Raw genomic sequence first — 27,277 nt, 5'->3', positions numbered from 1 at the left:
TTCTGATTTAGTATGGAACCATACCTCTCAACCTTAGAGCAAGAAATCTGGACAAAGCGAAAAATCAAAGTGGGACACAGGCCCAAAAATAGTTATACATTACAGACAACCATTGAAACAACTGTAGCTGCAAACATTATACATCACTTATAATCTTTCTATCCCATCGTCAGTTAAACATTATATGGCTCATTCAGTCCTGCCTTTTGCAACAAAGAAAACCCATGCTTTGAAATGACAAATGTATTAAAAATAATAAAACACATGGCATCAACATCCTGCAACTTCCTACCTGCAAGCAACCACAGAACTTTCACTGAAACTAGGGCTGCTCATTTCCCTAGAATAACAGCTCTCCCTAATTAAGTCTAATGGTATGCAATCTACCAGGAACTGGACTACCTGAAATAAATTAAATTATGGCCTGTAAATTGAAAGTACACTTTGTTTAATTAAACTATATTTCTAAGCCCACTTATTATATTTTTTCAGTAACATCCCAATATCCATTTCCAGGTCACTTTACAAGACATTGGCAGTGGTAGACTTGGCATCCTTCAGAACCCCACAGGCCCATGCTAATACTGCTAGCATTGTCCATTAAATGTAAATATCCACCCACTGTCAATGGCAAAGAGCTATGTCTTAAAAGATCTACTTTTGGCATGCGTACCCAAGTATCAGGTTTTGAAACAAACATTTTCCATAGTCCGTAAGTTTCTGTCTTTAATAATCCTCTACTGTTGCAGCACTCCCAACACATAAGCACACACATACACACTGAAACCCCCAACATTTAAAAAATTACATTGTGCCCCCTTGATTTGCCAGTATTGATGATCCACCAAGGCTATGCTTACTGTTGTACCACATGTACCACTGCTTAGAACCCACCAATCAAAAAACAGTACTAGGTGCTTTTTTGTCTGTCTGAAAAAACAATACAACTTTATATGCTACAGTCCCACATAGTCAATCCACTACTGACCTATTAACCCTAGGCCGCTGTTTCATTCTTTCTCCCTGGAATTGCATTACCTTGGATGACTACTTTTATTTCCTAAGCAAAAGACACAAATTGGAAGATGAGAGAAAAATCCAGACCTTCTTAGAAAATCCATACAGTTAAGAGGTATGAGTTCATGTTCAAACACTCTCCCTGTCAGGAAAGCCGCAATTTAATGTAAGTGTACTTTTAATGTACGGTATATTTGTAAGCTAACTGTGTGTTCAGTAGGTAGACTGATCATTGTTAGCCTCTTTGTGCATGCGTCTGTCATACACACACACACTCACACTTCTACTTTCACGCACACAATTCTGCTTTCATGCATGCACTCACTCCGTACTTGCATGTTAACACAGGTAAGTGCTGTCCCTTTCAAAGGCAACGTCGGCAAATCCATACATGAGTTCCTCTTCAGCAAGAACACACACACTGATTGTTCGGCGCAAAATAATGGCGTAAACACACTGACCCTTTTTTGGCACAAAAACAAAACTAGAAGAGTGCTTTGGCACATGCGCATACCGACATTAGCATTACAGGTCACTGGAGCAGAAAACACAAAGCAAAAAAGTGTTTTGGGGCATGTGTACATCGATATTGCAGTTAGAGGTTAGTGGTTGAGGGCTGCATGGAAGAGCTCTGAGGGCCGCAGGTTGGACACGTCTGCATTATAGGCTTCTTGCAGTTACAGGCTCAGTTATTCGAAGACGTGCTTGGTTGAAAGAACAAAGTTTACCTGACCATGTTAAAGTAAAATTATTGAATGCTCCACTACAGCAGGATACTTTGTTTGGTGTTAAGGCAGAAGAGGTGTTAAAGAAAATGGAGGATAAAGCAAAGACAATGCAAACTGTGAAAGATTTCTTAGTTTCAACGATCTAGATTTAGCAGAAACTGGCCTTCAAAAAATTGGTCCTTTCCAGTGTCAGGCCACAAAGAGGCAGATACAGACGCACAAGAGGCAGATCTCAGCCCAAAGGCTACTACAGACCTAAACGATGGGGTGCTTCAGCCCCCAAAGGAGGAGACAAATCACAACCTTATAGGAAACAGTCACAATGACTTCCCTCTGCAAATGCCAAGCTCTTACCAGTTGACAGCACCCCTAGGGGGAAAACTAGCACTTTTCTCAAAAAAATGGTACATGATCACCCAAGACCAATGGGTGTTGAATAGTTTCTGAAGGGTACAGGTTCCACTTCCACACGCTTCCAAAACCAAAAGTTATGCCAAACCTGCCACAAAACCAATGGGCAGAGGCACAAAAACAGATTGCTGCTCTTATGGATATGGGAGCTATTCAAAAAGTTCCACAAGAAGAACAGGGCCAAGGATTTTACTCACGACTTTTCTTAGTACCCAGAAAAGACCAAGCCTGGCTACCAATACTGGACCTGTCAATCCTAAATACTTTCCAAGATGTTCCAAAATTCAAAATGTCAACACTACAACTTCTGCCCACGCTGGGCAAGGAGGCTTGGCTAGTTACTTTGGATCTCAAGGAGGCATACCTGCACATCCCAATCAATCGTGCAGAAGATACCTCAGATTTATAGCAGGCTCAATGCATTACCAATTCTCAGCACTGCCCTTTGGCTTATCTACTGCGCCCAGGGTCTTCACAAAATGCCTGGCACCAGTAATTGCATTTTGCAGACAAAAGGGAATTCAAATATATCCCTACTTGGACTACTGCCTTATTCAAGCAGAGAGCAAGGACATTCTTCTAAAGCACCTGGTGTTTGTAAAAAGATTTGCTAATTTGCCTAGGGTACACAGTAGACAAAAATAAATCAAAACTAGTGCCCTCTCCAGAGATAATATTCCTGGGTGCAAGCTTAAATACCACTGCCCAGATGGCTTCTCACGCCAGGCAAACAAAGGCAACTGACTCATTACTTTCAAATGATGGCAACAAAGACCCAGCTCCCTGCAAGAAAAATTCTGCAGTCCCTGGGTTTCATGGCATCTTGCATTCTACTAATTCCATATGCCAAACTGCATATGAGGAAACTACAGTGGTATCTAAAACGTGTTTGGACTCTGCATTGTCACAGCCTAGAGACAATCGTAACCTTGATTCCCTGCCTACAACAGGAGTTTCAGTGGTGGTCCTAGGCCTGTCACCACAACAAGGGACAGCCTTTCACCTTACCTACAGCCAGGCAGACAATAACAACGGATGCATCGGATTATGCCTGAGGGGCACATATGGCAGGAAAATGTATTCAGGGCACGTGGCCGAAGGAACAAATGCATCTTCACATCAAAAAGAGATGCTAGCTGTACAGAATGCCCTGACAGCCTTCAAGGACCTAATACATCCAGGACAATTATTAATAAAGACTGACAATACCACAGTTATGTGGTACATAAACAAGCAAGGGGGCACACATTCCTACCCCCTATGCAGACGAGCCATGATTTTGTGGAACACAGCCCTGACCTACCAGGTACATCTGCAAGCACAATTCCTGCCAGGAACAAAAAATACACTGGCAGACGAACTAAGCAGAAATCTCATGGATCCTCACGAATGGAAGCTAAATCCACAAGTGTTCAACATAAGGGAATGGGGACGCCCAGACATAGATCGTTTTGCCTCCCCTCACAATTGCCAAATACAGAACTTTTGCACAAGGACTTGTCACTCTCAAGCATGGAAAGTGGATGCTCTATCTTTCAGCTGCAAAAACCTGACGGTCTATGCCTTCCCTCCGATGCCTCTTCTCACCAAGGTGCTTCTAAAAGTCAGACGAGAGGCCAAAAATGATCCTGATTGCACCAGACTGGCCACGCCAGCACTGGTACCCAATCCTAAAGACTTTGTCCCAAGGCCCACCTTGGCCTCTACCTCAAATCCCTCATCTTCTGACACAGCAAAACAATCATTCTGCACAGTCAACAAAGAATCTTAAACCTGGCAGCATGGCAGATAATGTAGCCACTCAGACTGCACCTTTCTCTAAAGCTGTTATGGATGTAATTTTGGAAGCCAGGAGACCCAGCAGTAGGAAATCTTATGCAGAAAAATGGAAGAGATTCTGTGCTTGGAACCAGGCACAAGTGCTCGACCCACTGGTCCCTAATATACCTCATTTTGCAATACCTGACTGAGATGTTGGACAAAGGCCTATCTTTTTCATCCATTAAAATCCATGCCTCTGCCATTTCAGCTCATTACAATACGGATCCTCCTATTTTTTCACATCCTCTACTACGACAGTACCTCAGAGGGGCAAAGAATACAAGACCCCCTAGGAGAGCACCATTACCTACTTGGGACCTCAATTTTGTTTTAGAAAAACTAACACTGCCTCCATTTGAACCAGCCAGCACAGCTGATCTAAAATTCTTGTCATGGAAAACTGCTCTGCTCCTAGCAATAACTTCAGCCAGAAGAGTCTGAGTTACAGGCATTGATGGCTGTGGAACCTTTCCTCATTTTTCACCAAGACGGGGTTTCTCTAAGGACGAACCCAACATTCATGCCAAAAGTGGTCTCCAGTGTGGCCTTAAACCAAACCATTAATTTGCCTACTTTCTACCCAAATCCCCAGAATAAAGGGGAAAGACTTCTGCACGCTTTGGATATACACAGGCAGCTACGATTTTACTTGGACAAAAAAGCTTTCAGAAAAACTGAGCAACTGTTTGTAGCATATGCTGCAGGATCACAAGGAAAACCTATTACAAAGCAGACCATCTCCAAATGGATAGGACACTGCGTCCGCTTCTGTTATGCACATCATGGCAAATCTGTGCCTAAGGGCATTAGGCCTCATTCTACCAGAGCAGCAGCCACTTCAGCAGCTTTCCTCAGAGGGGTACCAACCAAAGACATATTAGAAGCTGCAACCTGGAGCTCAGTGCACACTTTTACCAAGCACTACCATCTACCTCTATACTCCACATCTAGAGCAGGCTTTGCCACTGCAGTTCTGCAAGGCTTGTTGGCCTCGCCAAATCCAATCTAGACCCAGCCACCCAACCTCAGTTTTGGGATTCTACCCAAGTGTAATGACTGCAACAGTGAAACACGAACATACTACAGTTGTGTACCTACCATAAATGTAGATGTTAGTGTATTCACTGTTGCAGTCCAGGTTACCCACCCACCATCCCTCTCTTTGCTGGGACTATTCTGTACTTCTCAACTCTATACAACCTATGTGGTGTATTTGCTTGTAGATGAAGGAAATGTTTATAGTATTATATGCATGTTTTTTTTGGCATATTTTTATCTTCAGCCTTAATATCTGGGGGCACCTGACATCTGGGGCAAGAAAAACTGAAGAAAATGACGGTTGCAACTTTTATATCCCTGGCGTACTGACGTCAGGGAAGAGGCGACAGCAACTGATGCCGGACCAAGACTTTGGAACTTGGGTTATCCGCCGGCAGGTGACCCGCAGTCGGCCCAAGTGTAATGACTGCAACAGTGAATACACTCCAACATCTGCATTTATGGTAGGTACACAACTGTACTTTGTGTACACTTACCATAAATGTAGATGTTCGAGTGTATTCACTGTTGTAGTCCTGGTTATCCTCCTTCCAACCCCCTGCTTTTTTCTCTTACTATGCCTCTCCTTTCTTTTACTACACTTAAAGGCCTTTTTGGTGTATTTGCTTTTGTTTGGAGGTATATTTTTGTGTTTTAAATTATTTATATATTTTGCTCCCCATTTGGGGTCACCTGACATCTGGGGCAAGAAAAACTGATGTAATAGCGTCAGCTGCATATTTTATACCCCTGACGACCTGACATCATGGAAGAAGGGACGGCAACTGACACAGGACCCAGGACTTTGTTAATCAGGCTGACTGAGGGCAACCTGCCAGCAGATAAATGTAATGACTGCAACAGTGAATACACTCTAACATCTACATTTATGGTAAGTGTACACAACTGTACTTTTAGGTTTTTTAAACTAATACTTTTATATCCAAAGTGGTGTCAAGAATTTTCCTTAGGCCAAACTGTCCTTCTCCCTGTTTTCTTTCTTGAAACCAAAAAGAGAGAGGAGAGCGTGTGTTCCATACTTTGGATATCCGCAGACAGCTCTGGTACTATCTTGACTGAACAAAATCTGTCAGATGTTTGCATCAGTTCATTTCTTGTGAAGCTAAGAAGGGACAACCTGTCCAACCCAAGCAAGACTGTAGCCAAGTGGTTGTTTCAGGCTATTACTTTTTTCTTGCCACAGCAAAACTAGTGCAGGCTGGGTCAAGGCTCATTTTGCTAGAGCCTTGACTTAATCTGTTTTGTTTGGAAAGGGTTGGATTCTAAAAGTATTGCAGAAGCAACAACTTGGCTGTCTGTACATACTTTCACAGAGCACACTATAGGCTTTTCCTTTTCTGTGTCAATCAGGCATTGTTAGGGCCGTTGGACGGGCTCCTGGACCTTCACCAATAAGTAACAAAATGAAGCACTTGGAGCCTCCAATACCAAGTGCTGTATGCTGTGTGTTTTTCCTGAAGAAGTTATATGGTTGACTAAAAACGCGGTGAACAAGTTAAGTTTTTATTTGCTGTTTGTTTAATAAAGTCGTAGTTCGTAGTATTGGAGGCTCCAAGTGCTTTGTTTTGTTACTTATTGGTGAAGTTATTCATAAGGCACTTTTTTCCCCACTTCGGTTTTGGCTCCTGGACCTTCCCCTTCCACCTTCCAAATGTAAACTAGGGTTATCTACCCATATAGCGAAGGCTACTGCAGCAATGATCAGTGTGATGAACATAGTGCAACTATTTAAATAAACTTACCATAACAGCATATGTTCGAATGATACTGCTGAAGTAGCCACTTCCTTCCTCCACCTCCCCCCCCTTTATTACACCAGGATGTTTATTTTTTCTCTTAACTATGTTCTGTTAGGGCTCAGCCTTCCCTCTCTATTGGTATGAAAGCTGTGAAGGGCTTGGCGCTCAGACTTGTGTGTAGGCATCTCAGCTGGTCATGCTTAACAGTTTGTGCACATGGATGGTGCCCTGAAGCTTCGGAAGGTGGCCGTCTGTTGTATCCTTCGCAGGATATAACCCTTATAGCGAAGGCTACTGCAGCAGTGATCATTCAAACATCTACAGTTATGGTAACTTTACTTACACAGGTGTACTTTTGTACAGGACTTTTTTTTTACAGCAACAGCTTTCTGGTACATTTTTCCTTTACAGGAATATTAAATGTTCCTGTCCCTGTACTCTGTCATGAGTTCCATTGTGTCCCAGACTGCTGGGGTGGTCATGCATCCTTAGGAGTGGTGCTTTAGTGTGAGAAGGAAGCTTAGTTTTGCATGCTGTCATTAGAGAGTTGACATTGTAACCATTTTTTTCCAGATTGTGTTGAACCTTAGCAGTTTGTATAAATGTAACTGTTTTTGTTTTTTATTTCCAGGCTTTTTGCTGCCAAAGTGAGAAGAGAGACTGGAGCTGGCCTCAGCACTGGGAGAGGCTGGAGTGCCCATCTATTTGTGCTGCATGGCTGCAATGGCGCCCGCTCTCACTGATGCAACAGCTGAAACTCACCACATTCGATTCAAACTGGCTCCTGCATCTTCTACCCTTTCACCAGGCAGTGCCGAGAACAACGGCAACGCCAACAATATTCTCATTACTGCTAGTGGTACCAAAAAGAAAATTATTGGCACAGAAGATAGCTTAAATTTATGCAGTAACACCACAAAGGAGGATCGGGGAAAACTGCAGCCACTGGTGGCATCATACCTTTGTTCTGATGTAACATCTGTTTCTTCAAAAGAATCTTTGAAGCGATCTGGTGTTTTCAGCAAGCATACAGTTCTTAAGCCACATACTATCTTGTCGCAGTCTTTGTATAATAGTGAGTTGCTTGGTAAGCAGCCACAGGTGTTGGAGATCTCACTTGAGAGTTTAAAAAACATGAATAACGGAGGACCACCTCTTCCTTCACAGGCACCTGTAAATGGCTTGGCTAAGAAACTTTCTAAAAGTGCAAGTTCTGAATCTGAGAATTACAGCTCATTTAATGGTGGGAAACTTGTGCCGTCAATGTTGCTTGGCAGTAGCTTTGAGCAGTCTGAGGAGTCTGATATAAAGGATTTGAAGTTTGCTCCTACAAATTGCACTCTTGGAAGCAGACGAAGTGAAGCTGGACAGGCTGTTTTCAGTAATGTCAACACTTCTAGTAAACCACTTGAGCATTCAGAAGATCGGGGACTTCCAAAGAGTGAGGGAAGATGTTCATCTGTGTCAGAACCTGACTCTGATCTCAAGAGTAGAGCTAGTGTTTCTTTTGCTATGCCTTCTGGCAGTTTAGATTTAGATATACGGCAGAGAACTTTGCTCCTGCGACGAAGGCAGAGTGAAATTGAAAATCGTGCGTGTAGACTCCGAAAGCGCTTGCAGGTTGTTCAGGCAAAGCAGGTGGAACGTCACATTCATCAACAGTTGGGTGGTATTGCAGAGAAAAGTTTAGGCAAGCTGCCTAATTTGGACTCCCAGAGGCATCGCAGTCCTGTCCACACCCGTAAAGTAGAGGCTGCTCTCAGGAGAGTGTCCAATGAAACTAGCACTTCTGAAGGACTTGGTAGTATTCTGAAACTTGACTCCATATCAGCTGAATTGGAGAGGTTTGCTTTAAGTGCCACAACCAATCTGCATTCTGTTGAAAGGACTTTTGATTCGGACGTTACAGAAAGTAGTTCTGGTGGCGAGTCGGACATAGAGGAGGAGGAACTTACCAAAGCTGATGGAGATCTCCACCATATACCCTTGTAAGTAAGCTGCTGAAATTTCTGTATATAGCTGTGCTCCATTGTTTGTCACTGTATTGTGACAGATCCAGTTAATCAGTAGGAAGAAGTGTTATTTAATAGAACATTAAAATAAGTTGGCGTGGGATGGAAATTGGATTATTTTGTTTCCTTTTTGAGTTTTTTCAAGTTCATACAAGTTGCACATTGCTCAAACGTGTGAAAGCTTTTGCAGGCTTAGCAAAGCTAATGCATTTGCAAGTAACGTCATACGTTCCGTTTTGGGTATCTGTTCAGAAGTAGAGTATTTCCATATTTGCTGTTTTTCTTAATGGAGCAGCACAGTTGTATTTCAGTTCTACAATATGTGCTGCAAGGCCTGACAGAGTTACTTGAGCAGTCGAGATGTTTGTGGCATTGGTTGTGCAGTATTTATCCGAGAGTGCTGGATGACAATGGCTGAATGGTCAAACAAATGTATATTTGGGTGAGTACCTGACCCTACCGTATCTACACCATCATTATAATTTTGACTTGCTCATTTTATGTTTTGCTTTCTGTACTTTTTGACCTAAGGGGTATGCCTTAGTAAAATTCTTTAAGCTAACAATGGTATGTATGCAATATTTGGGTTACTAGAGTTTTACTTGTATTTTAAGAGTAGCATCTCATACCTATCAGTTTACTAGTTTTCATACAGGCTGTTAAAACATCTGCATAACATCTGTGTAATAAAAATGTGTAGTGAAGCTATGCAGTTTATATTTCCATTACTGTACATTTTGTGATATTAATATGTATTGCATTCAGTTGTGATAACACGCATGGGTGTTAAGGTTTATTTTGAAAGAGAGTGAAGGTGCAAGCAAAGGAAATTAGAAGCAACGTGTGATGGTGTTTTCCCTCTTGGAATAAACTGAGGTGTGTTTTTGAGCAATGTTTGTTTTAAGATAAAGTAAGGTTGCTTCCATTTTGTGCAGTCCTCGTGTTAGTTTTTTTCATTACACAGAACTGCATTTGCCAACCATTCATCAGTTTGCATCTTAACTAGTAGAATCTGTATGAGGCAGTCTGTTTTCTGTTCCAGACTATACAAAACATGTTCTTATCCAAGTTATTACCATGCTAATATGTTCTCTATACCTAGTCAAAATAACTTCTAACATTACTCCCCCCTTTCCATTTTTTTTTTAATTTGGTATTTACTATTCTTGCCATCACCCCACTGTGTTCATGTGGGTTAAAAACCTTTTGATCTGATGTCTCTCGTCTGTTTCTCAAATTGTCTTCAGATCCGACGTCTGCCACTTGCAAGCTTTGGATCTCTTTTTCAGGCTCCTCCCCTTACACATAATCCCTGTGTATAGAATGAGCTCCCCCAGATCTTCTGCCACCACAAGCATAGGCTGGATCTGTGGGTGCTCAGCTGTTAGAAGTGAACTTGTTAATCAATTTGTCTTTCTAGTCTCCTTTATTTCTGGTGTGTTCCTCTTTTTTTTCCTCAGTCTCGCCCTTTGCATGAGATGCCTCCTAAAAGAAAAGAGTAGAATATATTCATTTATTCCATTTATTTTTTTGCAAAAAAAAAAAAAAAAACTCGTTTCATTTCAAATATGACAGAAAAGCCTTCCGGTTTTAGTGTGTAGCTTGCTCTCTTGAGCTACCAAACTAAGATGCAGAGAACATGTATGTTTAGGGCATCACACCTAGACACCACCTGTCATGGGTAGCCCAACATCTGGTCAGTATACCAAAGGCTTAGGATTTATAACCATTGTACATCATGCGTATGCTTCCAGATCATGAAGTAGGGTGTAAAGGTGACATGGGCGTACATACCTCAGGGCAACTTTGCCACCAGTCAGAACACCATCATTGAACGTCCGTCTGAGGTCTGCTTATTTGTGTTGGTTACTGAGCTGTGTTTCAGATAACTGGACTCTTGGGGTTTCTTATTTTATTTCTTTTACAGTGTTGTGGATTTACTGGTCATCCAGAAAATGTCAGTGTTGGAGGCGGATTCCCCATAAGGATCATCACAAGCAATGTCTCTCTTGTTTGGGTGCGTCTCACAACCATATGCAGTGTTCTGTTTGCCAAACTTTTGTCCCCAAGACCTCATGTCGTTATCTGTTCTACTTTGAGAACCAACATATTAAACTGTTAGCTCTGGGTATGATGGCAGAATTCTCCCTTCCTGAGGGGCAGCTGCCTTGTTAATAAGGCTAAAAGTCTTCTGATTTGGCTGCTGCCCCTCCTCCCCTGGATGTTTCTTGAGGCTGGTGAAGGTCCATGGGATGGCCTGGCTTTTGCATCAGATTCCTCTGGAGTTTGGCATGGATCTGACTTCTCGCACATTGTCAAAGGCTCTGCAAACGTCTGTTCCGGATGTTGAGGATGAACCTTGCTGATCATTTCAGAGGGTCCAAGGGAGATTCTGCAGATACTTGTTTGGGAGGGGATTCCTACTGTGTTTAATTGAATGTAGGCAAGGGTCTGAACACCCTAGGGTGTTTAGGGTAGATACCCCTCAAAAGAAAAACAACGAACCCAAGCATATTTCCCTTGCTCCTAAAAATCCTCTGCGTGAATGGCAGAATTATACCCAGGGGTTATTTAATGCATTGTGATGGTATTGAAGCCTCCCCTTGGAGTTACTGTACCTGCTTCCCCTTGGTTCTCTACCCTACTTGAGGCCCAGACAGCAGGACACCTGATGAGGACTTGGATTTTTAGGCTTCTCAGTCTATCTCTGACCTTCCTGGTTCTGAAGGGAAGACCTTTGCCAGTTTTTTTTTTTTTTTTTTTTTTTTAAAACTAGGCTCACTTCTCAAGTAGCCCGTCACTCTATTAAATGTAGTTGTAATGCAACTGATGTCTTGATCCTTTCTCCCTTGCATTATGGCTCTGAAGAGGAAGACTGTATTAGCCCAGAGGTGACTTTTGAACACTGTTGGGGATGCTATTTCTCATATCATGGGGTACTTTAAATAGGACAGCTGTCAGGTTTCTGACATTCAGAAGAGGTATTGTGAGCTCCTTAAGATGGAGTCCACTAAGTCCTCTGCAGTACCACTTATCTTGGTTGCCCTTTTGGATACCTTTTCTGTTGCTTCTGTCCCCAGACTCAACTTTCAGCCCCTGAGAAACCCAGTACGTTTTGCAAGGTGCCTGACTACATTTCTACGCTTTTCTACAAATGTCCTTCTGCTGACTCCTCTGAGGTGTCCGTTTCTCTCCTGGCAAACCCTGTAAGCTTTTGTCTTCTACTAAACTGCTTCTTTCAGGCAAGGCCATTAGGGCCTTGAAAAGCCTGGGCGAGAAATTATATACTGCTGCCACCTTGGGCTATCTCTGGCTGTTAATTACCAGACCATATGACCAGGTGTATTTTAGGCCTTTTTTCTCAATTTCCAGGCTCTCTGACCTTCCTGATTTTGAAGGGAAGATCTCTACCTTTTTTTTTTTTTTTTTTTTTTTATATACTGGGCTGCACTTCGCAAGTAGCCCACCACTCTAAATGTAAATATGATGCAGCGGACGCCTATTGTAGAGCTGCAGGTTTTGGTTCTGTTTTGAGAAGTTACTCTTGGCTTCATCTCCAGCCTTTGCCTGATGACATTAAAGCGGAAGTTTTGGATGCTCCTGTTAATGAATAAGAACCTATTTGCAGCTGCTGAGCTTTTTAAGTCTCTGCAGGGTAAGGGGAAAGCCTTAAAGAAATTGAAGCTTATTTTTATTTATCCTATCCCCAATATTCTCAAGGAATTATCCCTCTAAATCTGCTTTTGTTTGCAGACAGCCTTGCCCCCTCCGAAATGTAAAAAACATTCTAGGCAGGTTCCTTTAGCTAAAATCTACTCAGACTCCTACTTAGAAACCTCCTTTTCAAGACAAACCTGGTTCCATCTAAACACTTCTTCCAGTTGGGACTTAGAAAAATGAATAGGTAAGGATCACTCAGGATTCTTGGGTTCTGTCCATCTGTCAGGGATATTTCATGGTGTGGAAGTCCCTTCCTGGGCATCCCTCAGCCTCCTTGGGAACCGCTTCCCTTTCTTTCCAGGGCCTTATATCTCAAGGCACTGTTCAAGTTGTCCCTCCTTCCCAGGAGGGTAAGGGGTTTTATTCCAGAATGTTTCTGGTTCCCAGGAAAGAAGGCAACTGGAGACCCATTCTTGACCTCTCTCTGCTCAACACTTTTCTGAAAAATCCCTTATTTCTGGATGTGTTCTCCCTCTGAATCTTAAGGAGGCTTATGTTCACATCCCTGTTCATCCCCCTTTCAGGAAATGTTTGCATTTCTCCGTTTCTTCCTTGCATTTTCAGTTCTCTGCTTATTCCTTTGGTCTTTCTACTCACCAAGGGATTTTACCAAATGCCTCACTCCTATGATTTCATTTTGCAGGAAGAGAGGAGTTACTACTTTCCTTGTGTAGGACCTCCTCATTTAAGCTCCCACTTCCCAGACATTGGTTCAACACCTTCACTATACTGTTTCTCTTGCAAACCCTGGGATTTGCAGTAAACTTCCAAAAGTCAGTCCTGGTTTCTTCTTAGGATCGTGTTTCCGTGTTGCATGCTCCATACCATCCCTGTGCCTCCTCCCAAGGCTCTCTTTTTTCCTCCAACTGCTTTTTTTTGTCATTTCTTCAGGTTTCCGTTACAGCTAGGTAGTTTCTCATGGCTGTAGGATTCATGGCCTCCACCATCCTTATGGTATCTCTAGCCAAGTGTTGGATTTGCGAACTGCAGTGGCTCCTACAATCAATATGGCTCCAACAGTGTCATCCCCTAGATTTTCCAGTCCCTCTTCTTCCATGCCTTAAGCTCTAGCTTCATTGGTCGGTTCATCAGTTGTCTCTTTACCCAGGACTTACTTTTCAGCCCCCAGTACCTGTTCAGAAACTTTTTTTCAGATGCCTTGCTCACTGTCTGGGAAGCCTCTTTCAGACCCCTTTGGGTCCAGGGTCTCTGGCCTTCTTGGGGATCATATAAATGTCAAGGAGATAAGAGCTCTCCTTCAGGCCTGTAATCCTTCCATGGCATCTCAGTCTTTATAGACTACCTCAGTAATGTGGCACATCAGCAAGCAAGGGGGGAGCACAGTACCTTCTCTGCAAGCTGGCTGTTAAGGTTTGGGATCTAGGTGTTGAGTATCAAGTGACTCTTCAGGCTGTATATATTCCTTTAGAGCAGAACATGGTGGCAGACGCTTTGCGCAGGTCCATAACAGGCTCACGAATGGATGCTTCACAGAGATGTGATCTGATGTTAATCTTCCCATTCATCACTGGTGGGTTAGATTCCGAGCCCCTCGGAATGGTGTCAGCCTAATACCAAGCTCGCTTACACCAAAAACTATTGAGCTAAGCTGCTACCCACAATGCTCTTCTCCCTGTTATCTCCAATCTCGTTTGCCACGTAACCGTATAGCAGTGTTTCACCAAGCTCTCCAGCTAAGTGTTCTTTTTTATTGATTTTGTATTTTTGAACTTTTTTCCTAATATCACTCTTACTCTTATTTTATCTAACTAGCTCTACCCATTGGTTATTTCTTATACCATCATTGGTACGCCCTCTCCGTACCCTTGTGGTATCGCTTGATTACCATCATTGGTATCTTCTATTTCTTCCTTCTTTCTTTTTAGGTACTAGTAGTGTGTGTGTTGTGTGTATGGAAATGTCTGACAAAGGGACACCGGGGTTTAAACATTGCACCTCTTGCAATGGTAAACTCTCTAACAGCGACTTGCACAATGACTGTTATTGTCTGGGGGTTTCTCACCTCTTTGTTAAACCTCCTTGCCAGATTTGACCAAGTTTTAGTCAGCGGACACTGAACGAAAGGAAAAACTGATTTTGAAAGGCCTTTTATTTTCTCCTTTCTCAGAGGCCCTTTCTGTGTCTCTGAGGTCTCAACCCCTCCAGTGAAGGACAAAAAATGTCCCCATTTTGATCCCTCTTCACCGGCTGGTGATAAGGCCAAGTCTCAAACATAAGGCCCACATCTTCATCGGAGCACAGGATTGCTTTGTTGGCTCAGACTACGGCTTCTGTTCCGAGCTCTGCTCCAATTGCCACCTTGACCGAAGTCATGGGCATTACAGAATTTTCGACATTGGCTCCACCTTCGGCACCGACCCTGCCTTCCCTGTCCGCTACAGCACCGACCTTACCTTCCACAACAGCTATGGCGCCAGCTTCGCCTTTTACTGCACCGAAAGCCGTTTTGACCCACACAATTCCTTTAGAACTGATGACTTCGATTCAGAGTGCCTCCTCGGCACAGTCCTTTTTCTATGCCACTGATTCCTTTACTATCAGTCTCCAAATTAGAGACTGCGATGCCACTAGCTCAAACACCACGGACCCGATACTCCCCTTCATTGGCTCCGTTCCTAGGTCAGATGTATAGCCACTTTCTGGACCGACCTGAGTCCCCTTCAGGAGTGTCCACGAGCTCCACCAGGAGTCTTTCCGAACTCTATGTGGTGCGCCTGTTGGATCAGCTGTTGAAAGCCAGAGGGATAAATGCTCGTAAGACTCTTCCCCCCCTTTGGGGTTTGGGGTCTATCACTACCAGGACTCCAACGTATACTCCTTTGGATGAGTCTGTTCTGAAGCCCATTGCTCAGACGTCCTTTGTGGAAACCCATTCCTTAGGCGCCGGCAGTGACTCTCAGTCTTCGAGGCCACCCCTTTGGGTTTTGGTTCCATCGGAGCCATCCCTTCCTCATTCATGGTTGAGTGGCGGAATCCTTGGTCCTGAGCACGGTTCAGTGTATTTTTCTATTCTGTCCTCTGATCAGAGGATAACGTCTGCCTTGATCTTGCTTGAGACTCCATCCCTGGGAACGGATCTGGAGGAGCGGGGTGTGACCCCGGTTCCGAGGTTGCTCTACTCTGTTCTGGGCTCCCATTCTCCTTCTGGCAGGCCTGCTTTCCGGGTGGAAAGGGTGCTTGCTTAAGAAAGCGCTCCGGAACTTCACCCTGCTCCCTTTGAGCTTACAGCTACCACAGGCCACCTCCCCAGGACACCGAGAGCAGAAGCTTCAGGGAAACCCCAATTCAGGGTACCCATATCCCCACTGAGGAACCTCCTCGGAAGAAGGCATGTAAGAGGAAACACATTGACTCTCCTGAAGAGTCTTGGAGGTTACGGACTACGATGATGGGGAGGGGTCTGCATGGTCACCCCTAGACTGTCTACTTCGGAGACATCCTGGAAATATTGAAACAGAGGGGTGGCTGGAAGCTCTCTAACCCTTCCTCGGAGGAGTCAGTCTTCCTGCAGGCTTTTTGCTCTGTCTTCTACCTCTTGGGTGAACCCACCTGCCGATGAGTTAGTACAGCTTATCGTGCTTGGCAAAACCCTGACTCTAAGGCCATTCCCTGGAGACTAGATAAGATCCCTCCCCCCCCCCGGAGGAGCACCCCTACTGGTCCAGAGGTCTGCCAGTTGACGCTATGGTGGTGGCGGCCACTAAAAAAGATCTAGTGGAAGAAAGTCCTACTGTTAATCTGTCCAAGAGAGTGTCCCACGCTTTGGACAGACTAGGGAAGTGAGTTTTTGTTTCAGTGACCTTTGCTGTCAGGTCCCTGAACTACAAGGCACATTTCACTAGACTCCAAAGAGATTTGATTACCGAACTTTCTGGAGCCCTCACGGGTCAAGTTTGACTGGGCACGAGACCTGGTTGCCTCACAACTTGCCTCCCTTGAGTCAGTCTCCAATTTGTCCATGAGGTTGCTCTCCCACGCAACCGAAGGGGCGGCTAGAGCTGCGGGTGCAGGCATAGTCTGGCGTCATGCCTGGATGTACATCTGTGACTTCGCGGACTCCAAGTCCTCCTTTTTGAATGCCTCTATTGAACCATCTTCCTTCTCTCCTTCTAAAGTAAAGGAGACACTGGCCAGGTGCGAGCAGTACGGAAAGACAGTCTGCCGTTGGCCTCCATTTTTCCAAGCCCCAACGTTCTTTTTTCCAGGAACCAGAGGAGTGGGAAAATATGGCACAAGAAATCTCTAGGTCCTTTCCGTAATGCACATGGCGAGGATTCCCCTAGAGGCAGAGGGGGTTCGGTGGAAGATGCCCCTTTAGGGGCAGAGGGGGTCCCCAAAACCAAGACTCCAGAAATTTTCTCTGGGCGGTCTTAACGCTCCTGAAGCGTGTTGCCTGATTGCTTTCCTCTGGCTGGTGCTCTATTACAAAAGATCGATGGGTGCAGAGAATAATCTCCAGAGGCTACTACATCCCTCTAACTTTCTGCCCAAAACCTACAAAGAACCTTTCCGATGTTCCACCCAATCAAAGGGAAGAAGTGGCTTCAGAGATGAGAAAGCTGTCAGTCATCCAACCAGTCCCTCCAGACAAATGCGGATCTGTTTTTTACTCTTTCTGGTGCCAAAAAAGACCGGGGACTGAAGACCTATTCTGGATCTCAGCCATTTAATCAAGTCAGTGGTTCAAACCAAATTCAGCATGGTCAGTATTCAATCCATTCTCCCTTTTTTCCGGGAGGCTGTTTGGATGTGCTGGATAGACCTCCAATGTATTACCACATCAAAATGGGCAAACGCTGCAAGAGTCTCCTTCGCTTCCGGCTAGGAGCCAATCATTACCAGTTCAGAGCCCTGCCATTCGGTCTCTCGTCGGCCCCCAGAGTGTTCACGAAATGTCTAGCAGTGGTGACAGCTCATCGGAGACTTCAAGTATTCCAGGTGTTTTCATATTTAGACTACTGGCTCCTTTCCGCCCCTAACAAGCGTCTTCTGACCATGACCCTCACGCACAGAGTCCGTAGGCATCCCTGTACATTGGGAGAAATCCAACTTGCAACCTACCCAACAGCTGGAATTTATAGGGGAAGTTTTCAATACTCGAACATGCCTGGTGACTCTACTGGCTCACAAGCTTAAGAAGTTAAGATTGCAAGTACGGGTGATACTCTGTCAAAGAAAGGTGTCAGCAAGAGAAGCTCTCCAGGCTCTGGGGTCCATGGCTGCAGCCATTCCAATAGTTATTACACATGAGACTGTTACAGTGGCTCCTGTTGTCCCAGTGGTCGGCAAATCTTCACCCCTTAAACTCGCAGGTCCTCATTACCAACTCTTGCAAGCAAGATCTCCTCTGGTAGATGAGGCCAGACGCAGAACTTTGGTGTCGCCCATTTCAGACTCCTCAATCCAGCGCCACGGTCACCGCGGGTACTTCCCTGATAGGGTGGGGGGCCATTTTCAGGGAAAGACTGTCCAAGGCAAGTGGTCGAGCTTACAGACGAACCTGCATATCAGTGTTCTGGAGTTGAGCGGTGCTGTTGGCGTTGCAGGCATTACATCTGCTCCTTCCATTGGGAACAATTGCGATTCAGTCAGACAATGTCAGTAGTCTGGTATATAAACAAGAAGGAACCAAATCCTACCCCCTCTGTCAAAAGACCCTGAGAATTTGGCACTGGGTGATGGCTTCCGACCGCTTTCTTATAGCAACGCGTATCCCGGAGAGTTCCAACGTGATTGCGGACAGGCTGAGCAGATGCATCCTCATTCCACACGAGTGATCTGTCAATCCAAAGGTGACGGCAGAAATTTTCAGCCGATGGGGCCAGCCTTGCTGCAATCTCTTCACCTCCCCTTCGAACAACTGTAGGAGCTTTTTTGCCCTCTTTTCCCCCGGGGGGGGGGGGGGGAGTCCCCGGGAGATGTTTTGACTCACAATTGGCCCATGGGTCTCCTATGCTTATCCTCCAATTCCCTTGATTACCCCTATTTTTAAAGAAAGCAATTCGGTTGAGATGCAAGGTGATCCTCATTGACCCATTCTGGCCTCGTCATGTGTGGTTCCTCTTCCTCCGGCCTCACCTGTTACAACCTCCATGGATCCTGGACACTCGTCCAGACTTAATTTCTCACCCCCAAGGGTTTACTCTCTCCCAAATCTGTCCATCAAAGCTGACAGCTTGGTTTCCCCACTTCTGTTAGTCACCAGGCAGAAACCCTTACCTCACCTATTCGTGATATCATTCTGTCCGCCCATAAGCCATCCACCAGTAAACTCTACAGAGATAAATGGAAAAGGTTTGCTCTTTGGTCTAAAGATCGGATGCTAGATCCCTTCTCAGTTCCGGCCTCTGTTATACTTAATTACGTTTGAGTTTTTTTGAGAACGGAGCATCAACTTCTACCATACTAGTCCATTTAGCAGCTATTTCCAACTTTCATAACGTTTTAGAGGACACTCCACTTATCTCCACCCGCCTATGCAAGACCTTTCTCAAAGGAGTATTTCATAGCAGACCTCCAATTGGGTGTCCTTTAGAGACATGGAATCTATTCTTAGTACTACAGTGTCTCTTTACCCCCTTTTGAGCCTGCTGCAAAATGTGATCTCAAATTCCTGTCATGGAAATCTCTATTTTTGGTAGCTGTCACATCATCTAGATGGATATTAGAATTGCAAGCCTTGTGCATCAAGAAGTCCGTATTTAAGTTTTCATAAAGACAGAGTATCACTACGTATTAATCCATCTTTTCTCCCCAAAGTGATTTCTGATTTCTCTGTGAACCAATCTGTTTAACTCCGTGTTTTTCCAAACTGTTCCAGTAAAGGAGAATACTGTCTACACTCGGACGAACGTAGGCAACTACGTTTTTACTTGGGACTAAATCTATCCGCAAGTCAGATCAACTTTTCATTTCCTTCTCTTGTCCAAAAATGGGATATGCTGTATCAAAAGTTACTTTATCGAAGTGGCTCAGAGATTGTTTTGCTTTTTCATATTCACGTACAAATTAGCCTAAACCTCACTATCAAAGCACATTCAACTGTAGCGGTATCAACTTCTGTTGCTTTTCACTCCAGAGCTTCTATGGAAGACATTTGCGCAGCAGCTGTTTGGGCTAAACCTCACACTTTAATCAAACATTACAAATTGGATATGGTCTCCAGGGGAAGAGCGGGCTTTGGCTCAATGGTGCTCAGGAGTGTTCTTCCATAAGGGCCACTCAGATTTCTCAGGATTCTGTCCCATCAGTGATGAATGGGAAGAAGTTTAACATCAGATAAAGAAGTTATATCTTACCATAATGTTCCGTCTGTGTTGTTTATCTTCCATTCATCACATCCCACCCTCCGTCCCCCACCAAAGGCTTCTGGTGGATCTCATGGGTCCTTGTGGTGTTTTTCAGGGTTTTTGCGCAGAAATGGCTTCTGCTTTACTTCTATATATCTTATGCAAACTCAATCTGAGGTAACCGGGAGAAGGGCATTGTGGGGGTAACAGCTTATCTTAAGAGTTTTTGGTGTACGCGTGCTTGGTATTGGACCAACACATTTCCAAGGGGCTCGAACCGAACCCTATAAGTGATGAATGGAATATCAACACGGATTGAACGTTATGGTAAGATCTTTTTTCTGGACCTTGTCCTGTCAGTGGGGTACTCCTCAGGTAGACCTATTTGCCTAACCTTTAAACAGACAACTTCCTCTCTTTTGCACCAGTCCCAACTTCTCTGGCCTGGAAGATGGAACCCCCCCCCCTTTTTTTCCTCTTGGAAGAGGATATTTGTCTATGCCTTCCCTCTCATTCCAAGGGTCCTTCTCAAGATCAAACAAGGCAACCAAAGTCTTGTTGGTGACTCCCTTTAGGCCCAGAAAGCATTGGTTCTCTCCTGTTCTGCATTTAGCCAAATGCAGTCATCGCAAGTTACCTAACAGGGTGGACTTGCACACAAGACAAGAGGTCTGTCATCCATCCTAATCTGTCCACTCTTCAGCTGATTGTTGGTGATTGGGTTTTGATTCTTTTTAGGCACTTTTTGTTGAGAACTTGCCTGGGTTTTTGCATAGGCTAGGAAGCCCACTACCAGGAAATCATATTTTCAAATGGAAGAGATTTTGTTTGGTGCTTTGCTTATAACCAGGATCCACTTTTTATGGAGATCGTTTAGTTGTCTCATTTGTGTGAATTGCTCTATGGTGTGTTTGCTTTTTCTTCAGTTAAAGTACACCTTTCAGCTATCTCTGCTTGCCTGCCTTTAACTTCACTGGCCTGTAGATGTGAGGTCAGGCAGTTTATTAAAGTTGTCTTGCATATCAGACCTCCAAGGAAACCTATTCCATCTTCCTGGTGTCTTAATTTTGTTCTTGAAAACTTGACTGGCATCTTTTGAGCATGTGGCTTTAGCTTCCTTGCAGCATTATTCATTGAAGACTGTTCTTTTGGCACTTTAGCAAAGTGTGTGAACTCCAGGCTCTTACAGCTGTTCCTCCTTTTTGTTTTTTCATAGTGACAAGGTGTCTTTGTACTAATCCTTCTTTTATGCTCAAGTTAGCCAATGACATGTCTCTTAATCGGTCTTAAGTTGCCTTCCTTTTTTATTCCCACGTGGTTAATGAGTTTTCTTTTAATCAGCCTATTAATTTGCACTCCTTTTTTCCTTCTCCGCAGTCTGCTAGTGAGTGGTCCTTCACACCTTGGATTTGCATAGACAGCTCAGATATCTTGGATAAGACCAAGGCTGTTCGCAAGTCTGAGCAACTTGGGTTTCTTTTTATCCCATATCTCTAGAGTTGGCTGTTTTCTAAGCAAACTATTTCATCATGGATCTCTTAAGGCCATTTCTTTTTGTTGCTGTCTTGATGAGAAAAGCCTTTATGCTTCTCTAAGGCTCATTCTACCAGGGCTGTGCCTTCCTCTGTTGCTTTTTTCAATGGACTGGATACTAATTCCAGCTTTGAGGCTGCTAACTTGGACTTCTGTCCATACCTTTACTAAGTATTACAAATTGGATGTTTCTAGAGCAGGAGCTGGCTTTGCCAGAGCTGTCCTGCATGGGTTTCTTGAGGGCTGTTCTGCGCCTTCCAAGTTTCCTCCTGAGCTATTGTACTCTTCCCGTTGTGATGAATACTACAACAGTGAAATAGGAGGACATAGTACAGATGTGTATAATCTTACCGTAACTATTGGTGTCCCTCCACTTCACTGTTGCATCATTCCCTCCCGCCCCCCTTTGGCTCTGTTCCTTTTTATTTGGTCTCCTCCTGGGGCTGTTCACTTCCAAGTTGTCTGTACATCACCTTTAAGTTCTGTATACTGTCTGAGAGTTGGGTTACCCCTGGCAGGGAATCCCTTTTGTGATGAATGCTGCAGCAGTGAGGAGGATGAGGCATACTGTTGTAAGATTTTACAGAGCTGTACTTCTCCATTGTTTGATGCTGGAAATGTATTGAGCACAGCTTGGAATGTTCTGGACATTGTGTACCCATGTCCCAAGAAGTCTAGCAGGGCTGTCAGGGTGTACACCCCTTAATTGAGTCGCATACTGCCTTGAAAAGAGCACAGCAGCTTATATCAAGGGACTACAGTTAACCATGTTAGCTGATTGTAAACTGGAGGTAATTATCAAATTTCATTCTGATGCTCACATTTTTCACTAGGGGCTGGTCCAAACAATTCCTTAACCTCTACAACAGGAAATGCAGCATAATTTATTTTGGTAAATCTGACATTACTGCTTACCATATAGGTAACAGTCAAATTTAAGTAGAATGTTATTGGTGAACTTTGGTGCATATGTTGCTGACAGGTTGTCTTGTTTGACCTCTCTTTCTCTGGTGGTTAGAAAATCCTTTTACATTGCACATCTTCAAAGTTTGGAGGAGTCAGCCTCACTTTAGTCATCCATTGTTTGGCTTCTTACCTCACTAAGCACCTAAACCTATTTGAACGACTGCAGCATTATGTAACCAAAAGGTCTCCATACCCTTGGCTACTCTGAGACTGAAAGTCCTGTTTCTCTACTGAGTTGTACAGCATCCTGAGAGAGAGTTTCTGTTTAGAAAATGTATGAACGACCCAGCACTCTTGATATTCCTCCATCAAAATAGCAGTAGTAATGCAATCACCAGCTGTAGAAACAAACTTATCCTAGTATTTCCAACAAAGTGTAGCTAACTCGACCTGTACTGCCCCTTGCATGTCCCTAGTTTCTTAAATAGGCTTTTATTACCCATAAAGCAGAGTAATTCCCCAGCGGCCTTTAAAATCAGTTTGGATAACTAGAAGATTGAATACATATTTTCAGCCGTATATGTGGGCACTTATTTTAATGGAGAAGGGAGTCTTGATGTTCATCGTGCATACAGCTGCAGTAATCACAGATGGGTTTTCTGCCGTCAGGCGGTCCCTCAGTCGTCCGAATTCCAAAGTCTTGGGCCGGCGTCGGTTGTCGTTGCTTTCTCTTCTGACGTCAGTGAGGCCAGAGTATATAAGACACAGCCGACGCCATGTTCTTCAGTCTTTTTTGCCATGCGGTGCCCGAAGCAGAAGCAGTTCGCAAGTGCCGGTAGGCCAGCTCCTGAATTACAAAAATTTTGGAAACCGAAGTCTTCATTAAAGCTAAGTACCCCGTTGGGGAAATTTTTCTTGCCTCAGACCGATGTCAGAAAAAGTTAATTGTATTTCTTGTGGGAAGCAAATACCGCATAAGGATTTCCATTCCCTCTGCATACCTTGTTTAGGCCCAGACCATGACGTCTCGGGCTGTCGCTTTTGCGCTACCTTCAATAAACGCACTGTTAAGCGTCGGGCGGAGTTCGCCCAGCACTATTTTGGTAAAGCTTTTGATTATAAAATGTCGTCGGACACTCCGACTACCGTTTTGCCCAAAAAATTCAAGGAAAAGGACCGACACGCGAGGGACCGCTGGGACCTCGGCCCTTTTCCAGACTACAACCACCGAAGCCTTTGCTAATGTTGAGCCTATTAATGTGGACAGGTCCACCTCCACCCATGGTGTCTTTAGACCCTCATCTTCTTTTTCTATTAAGGCCTTTACTAAATCCAAAGCAGCCAGGCACCCCAAGAGGCACAGGGCCCATCTCCAGGTCCCATGCCTAAAAAACAGATGCTTAAAATGGCTGAGGATTTAATTACTCTTATCAGAGGTTCTCAACCCCCTCCAGACAAGAGACCCAGAGTGGAGGAAGATTCTCCCTCTTCTGATCATGGGATCCATTTTATCAGAACATTCTGATGCAGAGGAACACTCTTACTCCCCGTTTGAGGATTCGGATGCAGAACAGCCCATCCCTTCTGTATCTCCTCCTGAGGATTTTTCCTTTGGGGAAACCTTGCACACGTTGAGGGAACACTTCCATTGGGAAGGCCAAGACTTTTCAGATTCCAAGAAAAGGCTTAGGGAATTTCTTTTGTTACCTCAACACAGGCCTCTGGCGATACCCCCTGTTTTGGACATACTTGATGTTTATTCGGAGGCTTGCCTTAACCCGGATTCTCTGCCTCCTGCACCAGTCAAACCTGATAGGTATTAGAGTACCCAACTCTCACCAATTTCTCTTCAAAAGCCATAATGCTGACCCTGAAACCATTTCACAAGGCCCCAAGGGATTGAAGGCCTCCACTGCCAAGAATCCACTTCCTGCAGAAAGGGAGTCAAGATCTTTAGAAAGGTGGGGTAAAAAGGTATATACCTCTGCCACCCTAGCCATGAGGGCCTTAAATTGTCAGTTTCATATGCTTAAATATCAACAGTTCCTGTTATCACAATTAAGGAATAAAATGTCTCAACCTGAACAACCAGATTTAAAGGAGTTACAGGATGTGATGCATAGTGCAGAGCAAGTGGGTAAACACACTTTACAATGTGGTTATGATGCCCTAGAGGCTTCAAGTAGAGCTGCTACAGGATCAGTCATTCGCAGACATGCCTGGCTTAGAGAACAAAACTTGCCTGATCATGTGAAAGCTAAACTTGTAGATGCTCCTTTACAAAAGGATGTGCTGTTTGGTACTAATGCTGAGGAGATGCTACGGAAAATGGAAGAAAAAGCCAAATCTATGCAAACTGTCAAAGCCTTTTTACAGGTCCAACCACCACGTTTTAGCAGAAATTGGCCTTCAAAAAACTGGTCCTTTCCAGCCACTGACAAGCCCCAAAGAGGTAGATACAGACGCACAAGGGGCAGAGGGCAATCACAAGGATCATATAGAGGACAATAGTGGCAAACTCCAGCACCAAGAGGTGGCGAGGACAGTGCACAACAATACAGGAAGCAAACCCAGTGACTCCCTCATTTCCATGCCAAGCACGTCTCAGCTGGCAGCACCTTTGGGAGGAAAGCTAGCATTATTTGCAAGCAATTGGCATATTGTCACAACAGACAAATGGATCCTGGACATTATAAACAGAGGCTACAAATTTCTTTTTCACACTCTTCCCAAAATGAGAGGCATGCCAAACCTGCCACAGAATCAAAGGGCAGAGGCACAACTACAAATTTCAAAGCTCATAAGCATGAGAGCTGTTCAAGAGGTACCTACTCACGAACAAGGTCAAGGTTTTTATTCAAGACTTTTTCTGGTACCAAGGAAAGGAACCAACTGGAGACCCATTTTGGACTTATCCATCCTAAACACATTTCTACTGCACAAAATTCAAGATGCTCACATTACAGCAACTTCTTCCCATGCTGGGCAAGGAGTTTTGGCTGGTAACATTGGACCTCAAGGAGGCATACCTGCATGTCCCAATCAGACAAAGCTGCAGAAGATACCTCGGATTTCTTGCAGGTTCAATCCACTATCAATTCTCTGCATTGCCCTTTGGCTTATCTACTGCGCCCAGAGTATTCACAAAGTGCCTGGCATCAGTGATTGCCTACTGCAGACTTCAAGGGATACAAATTTACCCTTATTTGGACGACTGCCTGATCCAAGCGGACAGCAAACACATACTTCTGGAACATCTGGCATATGTGACACGGTTATTGCATTCTCTGGGATACACAATCAACAAAGAGAAATCCAAGGCTAACACCATCTCAGAAAATAACTTTCCTGGGTGCCAACTTGGACACAAACACCCAGATGGCCTATCTTACGCCAGAAAAACAGGGGCAACTATCTCATTACTTCAAAATACTAGCAAAAAGTACCAGGCTTACTGCAAGGAAAATTCTGCGGGCTCCGGGATTCATGGCATCTTGCATTCTTTTAATCCCATGTGCAAAGCTGCATATGAGGAAACTTCGATGGTACCTAAAAAACCTATGGTCTCAACACAGTCACAGTTTGGAAACAATAATACCAATAATCCCGTGTTTGCAAAAGGAATTTCTATGGTGGGCCCAAGCATGTCAAGCAAGCACAGGCCTCCCATTCTGCAAGCCTCAAGCAAAGCAAGTTATCACAACAGACGCCTCAGATTACGCCTGGGGGGCGCACATGACGGACAGGTGCATCCAGGGCAAATGGTCCCAAAAAGAAAAGCATCTTCACATCAATCAAAAAGAAATGCTAGCAGTAATAAATGCAATTACAGCTTTCAAGGACTTCCTGCATCCAGGGCAATTACTGATAAGAACAGACAACACCACAGTAATGTGGTACATAAACAAACAAGGAGGAACACATTCATACCCCTTGTGCAGACTAGCCATGACTCTTTGGAACTTGGCTCTGGAATGGCAAATCTAACTTCAAGCACAGTACCTGCCAGGATTGGAAAACACGCTGGCAGACAAATTAAGCAGAAATATGACAGATCCACACGAATGGAAGTTACATCCTCAGGTGTTTACAGAAATAACCCAAGTGTTGGGGAGGCCAGACATAGATCTTTTTGCCTCCCACAGGAATCATCAATTGGAAAAGTTTTGTTAGAGGACCTTTCATCCAAAGGCCTGGAGAGTGGACGCCCTTTCATTCAGTTGGACAGCATGGACAGTTTACGCATTCCCACCTCTGCCTCTTCTGCCCAAGGTACTTTTGAAAGCAAGAGCAGACAGACCGAAGATGATACTGATTGCTCCAGATTGGCCACGGCAACACTGGTACCCACCGCTGAGGAGCCTAACACATACTCCTCCCTGGTCCCTGCCTCTAATGCCTCTTCTGCTGACTCGGCACAGCTACAAAACTCTCCACAGTCAGCTGAAAACACTCAATCTCGCTGCATGGAAAATTCCTTAACACCACAACAGACTCTACTCTCCAAGGAGGTGCAGGATGTCATTTTGGAGGCCAGAAGGCCATCTACTAGAAAAGCTTACTCCGCAAAATGGAAGCGGTTTTGTTGGAATGAGAAAAAAGGCCAGGACCATAGAAAACTGAACTTGCCTCAGGTATTACAGTATCTAGCTGAGCTGCTGAACAGTGGACTTTCATTTTCTTCCATAAAAATCCATGCCTCAGCCATTTCTGCAGAATACAACACGGATCCTCCTTTTTCTCACCCACTCTTATGACAGTTCCTCAGAGGGGCTAAGAATATTAGACCACCAAGGAAACAACCAATACCAGCCTGGGATCTTAATTACATACTAGAAAAATTAACATTGCCTCCTTTTGAACCAGCTGCCTCAACAGATTTGCAATATTTGTCCTGGAAAACTGCCTTCCTTCTGGCTATCACTTCAGCTCGTAGAGTTTCGGAACTACAGGCCCTCATGGCGGTGCAGCCCTTTCTCATTTTCCATTAGGACAGGGTTTCCCTTCGTACCAACCCATCA

General features: G+C 44.3%; 1 protein-coding gene across 1 annotated transcript in view; it reads left to right on the top strand.

The window, feature by feature from the left end:
• The window catches only part of KANSL1 (KAT8 regulatory NSL complex subunit 1), a 1,638,220-nt gene that overhangs the window by 162,267 nt on the left and 1,448,676 nt on the right, over positions 1-27,277 (top strand). The window contains exon 2 of the mRNA XM_044060463.1: positions 7,407-8,763. Coding sequence (XP_043916398.1) covers positions 7,490-8,763 — 1,274 coding nt within the window. The 5' untranslated portion in view covers positions 7,407-7,489. The remainder of the gene's footprint in view (positions 1-7,406; positions 8,764-27,277) is intronic.

Source organism: Protopterus annectens, chromosome 2.part0, assembly GCF_019279795.1.
Source record: "Protopterus annectens isolate FY-2018-M chromosome 2.part0, PAN1.0, whole genome shotgun sequence".
Lineage (NCBI taxonomy): Eukaryota > Metazoa > Chordata > Ceratodontiformes > Protopteridae > Protopterus > Protopterus annectens.
The sequence above is the reverse complement of the archived record's forward strand: the minus strand, read 5'-3'. Positions and strand labels throughout refer to the sequence as shown.